The 10,503-nt window shown below is 44.3% G+C and overlaps 1 protein-coding gene across 2 annotated transcripts; it reads right to left on the bottom strand.

Moving 5' to 3' along the window:
* Positions 1 to 368: 368 nt before the first annotated feature.
* Positions 369 to 9,853, bottom strand: PAQR9 (progestin and adipoQ receptor family member 9). 2 transcript variants are annotated; one of them, XM_073898986.1, is made up of 2 exons: positions 9,664 to 9,853; positions 369 to 9,375 (listed from the first exon to the last, which is right to left on the bottom strand). In XM_073898986.1, the coding sequence occupies exon 2, from the start codon at positions 9,219 to 9,221 to the stop codon at positions 8,088 to 8,090; it is 1,134 nt and encodes a 377-aa protein (XP_073755087.1). In that variant the 5' UTR covers positions 9,222 to 9,375; positions 9,664 to 9,853; the 3' UTR covers positions 369 to 8,087. The 2 variants fall into 2 exon arrangements, with proteins under 2 accessions (XP_073755087.1, XP_025726121.1); XM_025870336.2 differs by having other exon boundaries at positions 9,746 to 9,853.
* Positions 9,854 to 10,503: the final 650 nt, after the last annotated feature.

Raw genomic sequence — 10,503 nt, 5'->3', positions numbered from 1 at the left:
AATTCACACACATCACTAGGGCTCTGGGACAGGCGGCACTGCACAGAAGTCCATGCATAACATGTGCCTTTAAATATAGGGAAGAGTAAGGAAAAGCTTCATTATCTGGGCTTAAGTATTTTCTTAGAAGACACGGTTTCAAAGTAACTCATGAATTTTCTTTTTCATTTAAATAAAATTATAAAAAATATACTAAGGGTGCTTCTTCAGGACTTCCATTAGAAACTTACATTCTTCCGTTCTGCCTGCTGATTTTTATAAAAAGGATGCTTCTTCTTATCATGTGTATTAGTGTTATACATACTTACTATTAACTTAGGAATTGTTTGCTGAAGGCATACAAATACAGACCTAAACACTATGCTTACAAATAATTTATTCTTACTTCATACATTTGTTTTTCAGCAAAAAATACACAGTTATAATATTAATATAGAATTCCATATTCGAGACCATAAGGAACAAATGTCTTAGAAAACCAAAATCATAGCAAACTATACAAGAGAAATGAGCCACAATTTTGTTAGCTACATGCACAGAACTGACCAAAGTGGTATCTATTTCTATAAATTGGTTTATCAGGTAATGTGGAATTATGATTGAGTAATGCTTCTCTGGCAGAGAACACCACTGATTTGAAATCACATCATAGTCCCTGTATGGAAGTTCACACATCCTGAGAAGCCTCTCTAGCCAGCTAAATACAGCTGTGGGTGATGGCTGGAGTCAGGCACCCTAAGAAGAATTAATTTAGCAAGCAGTGGGATCTTTCTTTTGGTTTCTTTCTTCATGCCTGCATTATCCTTGACTCCTTTCTCCCTCCATTATCACCATTAAATGAACTTAAAAAAAAAAAATACTGACACAAGGAGGTCTCTATTTGGTCAATGAAATTCTCCCTCCGCCTCTGACCTGAGGGAAAAAATGAGTATGGCCTTCGATTAATGCCCTTTACTGCAAAAGGGGACCTGCTGATTGTACATTCTTGTAAATCCAAGCGCAGTAATCATATTTAAGTCCTTGGTTTAGAAATGGATGAACTTCATAAGGCAGATGGTTGGACAAGGCCTAAATACACATGGAATCCTTCTAGACCCTTTTGTCTTCAAGGCAGAGGTTGTGGAAACCGAAGGCTTCGAGGGTGGTGGGAATGGCCTGGGAGAAGCCTGAAATGAGGAGTTTAGAGCTACCACATGCTTTATGCAGATAAAAGTTTAACAGCCACCGGGTCACCCCCAGCCCCGCAATGCAGACAGCCTTCTCCAGGTCTATGTAGTGATAGCATGGGGCTCTACGCTCCTTTCCACTCCACAGAAACGAGAAGCACGTGTCCAGGGTTGTACAGTTTCCCGGCTATGTCATTTGCTGTGGTTATACCGTCATCGAAGTGAACTGTGCCTCATCCCCTTACTGCCTTGGGACTCAGTTTCTTCGTCAGAATAATTCTGCTCATAGTCTCCAGAAAAGGAAATCAACCTGGTCGAAAAGTAGACCTTCTGTGCTAAGTCTTGCTGGAAGAGTGAATTTAATGAAGTTTTTAACTAGAATTTTTAAAAGATGTTTAATTTAACCTTGTTACACACCTAGAACATATCTGACCTGTTTTCTTTCGTTTTTTAAAAAAATGTTTTTTTTTTTTTGTTTTTTACCCTTCTTTAAACTATACATTATGTACATTTTTAAAGACCTGCTAGGTCTTTATCATTTGGGTAAGAGCTCAAGGTGATTAAACTCCCAAGGACAAAGATGAGGCTTTCCAAAAAGCGCTGGTTCTCATCTATGTGCTAAGGCCTGTTTTTACAAACAAACTGCTATTATAAACTTTTAAAATAGAAAATTAGAATACCTCTTTAAAATGTTTTCCTATTTTCTTTTTTTGCATCCAGCATATTAAAAAGATTACACTTTCTAACTACAGATGGAACTAAAAGAAGAAACGAAATTAACGTGTGTCCCCGTACTCCCCTCATCTAGAAACAAAAGTTTATTTACATGATGTCCTTTCTCAGTGTGGTGTGTGAGCCATGAGGAGCAGGGCCATTTCTACGGCGTGGTTATATAACCATCTGAAGACCCTTCCACTCCTACGTGAGTGCTTATTGCATATTTTAGGTGGAGCTGTAAGGCATGAGAAAGGTGGCCTGCCACATTGACACATTCGAGAATACTTTTGCACATTCAAGAAATATCCCTTGAGGAACGCCACGTTTGGAATAGCTTTCAGAGACTGTTCAAGAACAAAAAATATTGAGGATCATGCATCACATTTAGAAGCACAATACATTGGGGAACATTTCCCAAAGCTCAAACAAAAGGCTCTTTTCCATTGAGTTAGATAGTAAATAAGTGATCGTTTTGTTGCACGTAAGGATGTGTTCAGAGCTTTCCCAAGTCACATCCTGCCACGGCTAACAGCCAATGGAGCATTCTTGGCCCCTGACCTATAAATAAACACTCTAATTCTGCAACTTGCTCACAGACTCTTAAGCTATTCTAAAACAAAAATGTCTACAAGCTAGTTAGAAATCTACAAACCAGAAATGCAATACATCTGTTCTTTTGAAACAAGAGCAAAAATTTGTATTAGATTTTTGGAAGAGTAATTAAGAATTGATACCCATTTCACAATTAAAAGATAATTATTCATAGTAGTGAAGAAGGAATAAAACCTTCAACAGGAAGGTGTGCGGCCTATCACATTGGAATACAATGGTGCTCACTCAGCTTAAGCAATGAATGCTTTCTTTTTTCAGTTTGTCTAGACTTGTTTGCTTTTCGTCAGGCAATTTATATCAGAGGATATTGATAGTCCTTCAAAGAAATGATTTGAAAGGTGATTTACAATTGGCTGGTGCTATCCCCTAATGCCTTTTTGCCTTATGTCCTAATTTTATGGAAACAAATTAAGGATATTAAGCCAAGGGTAAGAGTACTACTCAAAATATACCTTGGCACTGGTGCTCAGGTCAAAAACTACAGGATGTGGTTAGGCTGCCAAAGAGAATTCCTTGCCTGTCCATTTGAGTGCTAACACCATGGGAGTTCACATGCTTTTCTAGGGACAAAATTTAAAACTCAGGAGAAATTGTCCACAGTTGAACTTGCTGTCCCATTCTGTTTGAATCTAATCCTCCTTGTTCTCCCCTGCTCTCATGCCTTCTTCCTTTTTCACATCTGATATTTTTTTTTAATAATTTCCTCCAGAGTAATTTTTTCTAAGACATGTTTTATAGATTACAACACAAAGACCTTAAAAGAAGAAAAAGGCTAAAGAACATGAGTTCACCTTTGCGGATTGAAGCTCCTATTTTTAAAACATAAGTATGCTATCTATGAAATTCAGACATTTAATGACATCACAGTCTAGGCACTTTGGATGAAACTTGCTTCATAATGACATAAATACTATTAACCTCCCAAAAAGTGGTTGTTAGTAGCATTCCTATTAATTAATAGTGATGATAAAAATTTTCAACTCTCTCCATGTACATATGCCTGCTATCCCTTCACCTGCATCCTACATTAAATTTTCTAGTTATTTTTAGCCACAAAATTCACATAGGCCTAGGAGCAGACAGTAATAGGAAGGAAGGAAGGAAAGAAGGGAGGGAAGGAGGGAGGGAGGGAGGAAAGGAGAGAGAGAGAGAGGAAGGAAGGAAGGAAGGAAGGAAGAAATTGATTCTGGGTAAGTTAGCATGTTAACTGAAGTAAGATTCTATGCATTGCTCCTATGCTAACAGAAAGGAGAAAAGAACCAAATTCAGTGGCTTAAGACATTCTGCTATGGCCAAGGTCAGAGTTTGGTTCCTGGCCAGAGGGCTTTCTGGTGTTTCCATCTCTGTTCCGCCAGCAAAGGGGTAACAGCTGTAATAATATGGATGGATCCTTGCCTGATGTCTTATATGCAGTAGGTGCTCAATGATCACTAAAAGGATGACATGGACAAATGTGGAAATCAACTCAAAGGATACTGACAGAGTGAAGTCAGCAGTGGAAGACTTCAACAGATGAACAACCCAAGATGATAAAAACTAAGTACACTTTTTTAAGATTCTATAATCTAAATTCAAGGATAACCACATCTCACTTTGCTGTTTTACAATGATAAATTATATATCTCTATATATAAAATAGGTATTAGATATTATTAATCATAGATATATAATTATGGAGATACACATCTCCAGTTGGTGTCTCTGTGCTTGACCAGGCATCAGAGCCATGCAAACTAGCAAACACTCACAAGTGAGCACACAACCATCCCTACTTCTAATGCCAGTTTGAAAACTTGATTCTGGGCGCCTGGGTGGCTCAGATGGTTAAGCGTCTGCCTTCCGCTCCGGTCGTGATCCCAGGGTCCTGGGATCGAGTCCCGCGTCAGACTCCCTGCTCCTTGGGAGCCTGCTTCTCCCTCTGCCTCTCTCTCTCTTTCTCTGTCTCTCATGAATAAATAAAATCTTTAATCTTTAAAAAAAAGAAAACTTGATTCTGTCACCTTGGTATAACCTAGAAATGGAGATAGTTCCTATTATACCTGTCTCTTACTCTAGCTTTGTGCAGATTAACTACGTAGAGTTGTGAAGAGATTTGCAGGTAACAATCCCTGTTTATTATTGCTGTGAGCCCTCAGATTCAGCACCAAATCCGAAAAAAATTACAAAAATCACCTCCATCCCCCCAATTTTGCATTCTTAGAAATGATTACCCTGGAGTGGCATAATGAATTAGGCTAAATGGTTTTTAACTGCAAGCACTTACGGGCAGGATTTATGAATGGAAACATGTGAAAGCCACTCTGGTTAGCTCTGAAGCCCCATACTTTCTTCCTGGGCTATTTATAGAAAGTGTATGGACAGCGGAAAAGATCACGCTTATTTTTACAAGCCAGTCATGACATGACCAAAAAACTCACTTCTGTCTGGGAAGGTCATCCCTTTCACCTGAGGGTGCAGCTGCCAAGGACAGGGAAGAAAGCAACCCCCTTTAACCAACTAACTCAGCTGAGTCAACCCCACAGACCAACCCCCAGGGTGACAGGCTCCAAAGTCAAACACCTTCATTTCCCAGGCAGGACTCTCTGACGCTACTTCTTGAGATGTCATCTAGATCATGACTAACAAGTAAAAATAAAATGCATTACATAATATGCTTCAAAATTCCACTGCCAAAATAGGTTTACAGAGATAATGGAGTACATTCTTACATTCTACATTTATAATTTGTCCTACATTTCAAGCAGGTGAACACAATAAAGTAAAACTGAATCCTAATGGATGTCGCAAAGTGGAGAATGTGAAAAATATTTTTAAAGATATTTCATTCTGATTGCCCTATTACCCCTGAAATATGTAATAATATACTTGGCTAGTTCCATGCAAATGGAGACTCAGTAAATATATGCTGAATCTAAAATATCACCATTTATCTGGGCAGAAATCTGATATAATTTAGCAAATAACATACACGGTTTCACAAATCATCCCTGGTCCTACATAGCATATATCTATCTGCAAATAGGAAGTGAAGCCAAACCACTGTTTTCAACTAGAATGTCCTTTTGTCAATGTTATATGTGGTATATAAACACTAAGATGGAATGGGAGAAAAGAAAGTAAAAGAAGGAAACAACAAAGGGAAGGAAGTGAGTCCTCATTCTCTCTGGGGCATAGTGGGTCTGAAAACTTTGAGGGGAAAAGTGTGTCACCTTACTGGGCTCATGCATCATAACCACTTGAAAATGATATGGGTATAATTTTATCCTTAAATGGCCTCTACTTAAGGACAAAGACACAGGGTGAGAAGAGAATTGTTTGTAGACCCAGAAGATCTCCAACAAAAATTTAAAATGACAAATACAGGGTTTATTTCTTGTTCTCAAACTCATGGACCTTTTTTAGAATTCTGTCCCTTGAAAGTTCCTTCTGAAAGGGGAGGTCCCATTTTACAAGGAAGCCACCAAACACCCCTCAACCTATTTCTCTAGCTTCCAAACCAACATTCTTTAGGGCTCTAGAAGGGACAACAATGACATGCAAATAAGTTTGCACGTGGAAATATCCTGATTTCCACAATTGTTCTTGAATACATGCATTGAGTTAAGTTACAGCTGAGGTATAACTAGCTATAACATCCGTGCTAGGCACAAATTCTCAGCCTCTATCACCTAATGGGGATCTCCTTGCACTTTGCAAAAGATTAGATACTGACACCCATCAGCAAATGTGCAAAGTGTATTTATGATCCCATTAAGAGGTTCCAAATTAAATATAGACATATAAAAAGTTAACTTCTGTGTGCAAATTAACGCACAAAGATACTGGTTCCTCCAGGGAATTGTGCCAAGCCTCTCTGTTTACAAATACAATAGAGATTAAAAGCATAAACAAAAACAGCAATCTTTTTAGGAGTTCCAACCTACCAAGTGCTGAGGTAAGTGTTCATCTACCTTATGTGCTTGATCTAAATTATACTATGAAGTCAAGACTCCCCACTCAATGACTTATTTGGCTCTTAACCAAAAGGACTTGTCAGGAAGTGTGATAAGTTAAATTAAATAAGCCACCTCAGTGGTTTGTGTTAATCTAGAGTTGTTATCTCAAGTACAGGTTATCACTTATGAGAAATGTCTTAAATAACATTGGCCAATGTGGTTGTCAAAAAGGATCTCAGGAACATGTTCACTAATTTTTCAGTGATTTAGGGTGACTGCCATTCATTTCCATAGTATGGATCCAAATGAGACCAGTGTTTAACTATGCAAAGGTAATGTTATTTAACTCAACATCTTCACTTACAACTCAAGTAATATGCTCCTGACTTTCCTAATATAACTGCCTCAGTTATTCCTGAATATTATGTTTTTAATTTTAAGCAAGGATAAATGGCATTGGTCTAAAATAGTGTCCTCTCACCTCCCCTGATGGCTGCATTAAGAACCACAGCCACATTAGTGGGTTGGCTCCCTTTCTCCTGGTAAGCTACTTTCAGTCCTACCAAAATATTAAAACCAACACCATCTTCCTTCCCTCCTGGATGGAATGTTTTGACCCTGATTTACAGTAAAGTAAGAAAAGCTTATTCTTACTGCTCTCTCCATGCAAACTATGTCTGACGACCAGTCATTTGGGCATTGCTTCAAAGGCACATTTATTCCAGTGGCAATTTAAATAAGTAGAGAAAGAAAGAATAAAATTAAAAACAAAACAAAAAATTAGATGGGCTTTGTGTAATAAAGGAATTGGAACCTGGGATGTATATAAACCACTGAGCTCCTCAACAATAGTTTAACCAGAGTCCCTAAGGTAGAATAATTCACAGTTGTATCATAACACACATAAGCCTTCAGAAAACACTGTTTAAAAAAGTAGTTGAGAATTCTCAAGCAGCTTGCCCTGATGTCCAGTTCAAGTGTATGCAATGCAGAAGGGCTGCAAAATTCAAAACTATGTAACAAAGAAAATTCAGTGCATATCACAGGCTTTGATAAGTTGTGAAAAATCATTGTATATATTACTATTTAAATAACATCTGAGAAACATTTTGAAATAATTTGTGTTCACATTCCATGCATTTTCTAGCAGGTTAAGCCCTGGGTTTGTGTCTTTGTGCCCATTTCCTACAAAGCTCCATTCTTTTTACAAATCCAAGCATTCCTCAGACCGAAATGGAAGCACCCAGGGATTTTGTCTACTTACCCTCTTTACTGCATACCTGACCTCACCAGGACTACTCCTCATTACCACTGGTGCAGAAGACGACTGGAAAACCAAACTGTTCGGGGTTTTATTTGGGATTTTACTCACTCCCTTTGAAAAACCCCTGGATGTCAGAAACACCACCCGAATTTTTTTCCAGGGGCAAGAACCAGTGGCACTCTCCCTCTTGCTTGAACCATATCTCCCTCTTCCAAAGCCCCCAAGTGCACCGAGACCCCCTTGTTGCATTCGACTTTTTCCCTGTGGTTTTGCAGCACCTTCCTTGAGCAAAGAAGGAAACACAACAAAACTTGAAAACAAACCAACAACAGCAACAACAGAAACTCCGAACAAATAGGTGGGCGAACCAGCAGCCTCCTCCAAGGCGGAGGTTCACTTTTTACTGCAGAATTCGGTTTTGTTTAGGAACTTCTTGATGACCAGTCCCAGACAGACCACCAGCAGCAGCATGTAGCCCACTGTGCCAGAGAAGGTGGGCGCCGCAGGCGGCGCCTTGAGGAATTGGCGCAGGCCCTCCTCCACGTAGTACACCTGGTCATAGATGCTAAGGAAAGTGAATATGTGGAAGAGCTGGTGGCTATGGCCAATAATGTCGAAGAGGCCTGGATGGATGCGCTCAGGGATCTTGCTCACATTGAAAAAGGCGGCCACCACCAGCCAGAAGTAGCGACGATAGAAGTGCACGAAGAGCGTGGGGTTCTCACCGCGCAGGTCAAAGAGCCAGCTCTCGAGCATGATGGGGCAGGCCATGCTGAGGGGCATGATAAACACAAAAGTGCGGAGCGCGAATGGGTAAGAGCACCAGTCTGTGCGGCTCTTGCAGCAGGCCACTGTGCAGGCCACCGCCAGCACGAAGGCCACTGGCAGCACGAGCGCGCGGTAGGCGGCGATGAGGCGCGTGCAGTCCACGTGCCAGCCCAGGCGCTGCTGCACATACGGTGTCATCACCCTGGCGTCCAACAAGCTCAGGCCCGGCAGCAGGTAGTAGTAGTAAGCCACTGTGCTGCCGAAGCCGTAGTAGCTGATGGACGCGTAGTCCAGGTAGAAGAAGACAGCGCGCAGGCGCAGCGACAGGCAACTGAACACGTGCGCCGTGCAGCTCATGGCGAAGGTCAGCAGCACGCCCGACGCGTAGCACCACAGAGGCAACAGCCACGGGTGATGGAAGGGCACGTCCTGGCCGCTCAGAAAGAACAGGCGGCAGAACTTGCTCAGGAATAGCAGCAGCGGGATGAAGTGCGTCCAGAAGTTGAGCGTCTCGTTGGTAGGCTTCAGCACCGAGGCTAGGCACTCCTGCGCGGTACATGGCAGCCGCCGGTAGCCCGACAGAATGAAGCACTCCACGAAGTCGTCGGGAACCTCGTCCCAGCGCAGCAGCGGCTTGGCCGATGCTGGAGGGTCCCCGGAGGCGGAGGGGTGGGAACTTGAGGCCGCCTCCGAAGCCGCGGCGGTCGTGGCCGGCGGGCCCTTTGTGCCCGCGCCCCGGGGCTGCAGGCGCCGCGGCATGGTGCCTGGGGCTTGGCTAGGGCGCGCACAGGCGACCTCTGGCGCCGGCTCCGGCGCGCTCGGCAGTCCCCGCCGGCCGCCGTCGGAGCCTTTGTGCACGCGCCGGGGGCGTCGCTGCAGATTCAAGAGAAGACCTGATTCGGAGCAACCGTTCCTGAAAATAAATAAATAAATAAAAATAACAATCAGGTTATGAGCAGCGCAGCGACTGGTAGGAGCGCGCGGGCTCGGCGGCCCCTGCGCCAGGCTCCCTGCTACGGGCTCGCGGCCGCCCGCGCTGCGGCAGCGACAGCGGCGGCGGCGGACTGCGGCGGCAGCGGCGGCGCTGCTGCGGTGACTGGGCTTCGCGCGGTGCGGGCGCAGCCGCCGCCGCCGCCGCCCCCGGAGAGGGAGGCGGGGATGTGGGAGCCTAGGCGCTGGAAGGAGGGAGGGACGGGCGCACCGAGGGAGGGCGGGGGCCTCCCCCGCTAGTGTTTCGCGGCCGCCTTGGGGGATAGAGTTGTCCCCGGTCTCGAGTTCCGTACCATCCCCCCTCCTCGGGCCGCAGTAGCCCTAGCTGGCCTGTAAATGATTGATGTGGGGGCCAAAGGCTGCGCCAGCGACTCAGCTGCGCGCGCCGAGGGCCAGGGTCGACGCCCGGGTTCGAAACCCGACAGTCACTCAGGCGTTCCAGAGGACACAGGGCAGCCGCGTTCGCGGGGGGCGGGGAGCTGTGGCCGCGGGGCTTGGGGGGAGGGTGCCTGGCTCGCCGGAGCCTGGGCTTTGGCGGACAGATGTGCTAACGGTAACCTTCGGAGGTGGCGGGGGCAGGGGTTCTCGGGAAATCGGGGGCCTTTGAGACCCTGTCCGGGTCAGAGTCGTGTCATTGTCAGATACCTGAGAAGGCTCCTCGCTTCCCGTGTATGTGTTGTGTGTGCGCGCACTTGCGCGCGTGCGCGCACGCGGCTCTTAGCCTGCACGATTAAAGCCTTGGTTTATCTCCTTTCGTCTAGCGGACTTATTCAGGTGCGTCACTAACCTCCGCTCGCATTCGTCCCGGTCCTGTCCAAACGAACCGTTCCTAAATGGGACTCCGGCCGCGCTCACCAGCCCTCGAGGCTCGCAGCCCACCCATCTTCGTGTTCTTGTGTCTTTAGCTGGGAGTCTGGTTTGGAGCTGAAGTCCAACAACTCAGGGCGGACTGTTGAAACTCCACGTTTTAATGAAAAATTTCAGATGAAGACCGGGCGATTCAAAAAGCCCCTAACCATCTCAAGAATTTATTGAGAAGGGTTCCCAACCA

Source organism: Callorhinus ursinus, unplaced genomic scaffold (genome assembly GCF_003265705.2).
Source record: "Callorhinus ursinus isolate GAN/ISIS: 27379988/994484 unplaced genomic scaffold, GSC_fseal_2.0 scaffold1, whole genome shotgun sequence".
Taxonomy (NCBI): Eukaryota; Metazoa; Chordata; class Mammalia; order Carnivora; family Otariidae; genus Callorhinus; species Callorhinus ursinus.
Note: the sequence above shows the minus strand (reverse complement) of the source record. Positions and strands in the feature narration are given on the sequence as shown.

What these genes read in the sequence shown, in the direction of transcription:
- PAQR9 (XM_073898986.1), bottom strand. Translation starts at nt 9,221, where the DNA reads ATGCCGCGGCGCCTGCAGCCCCGGGGCGCGGGCACAAAGGGCCCGCCG.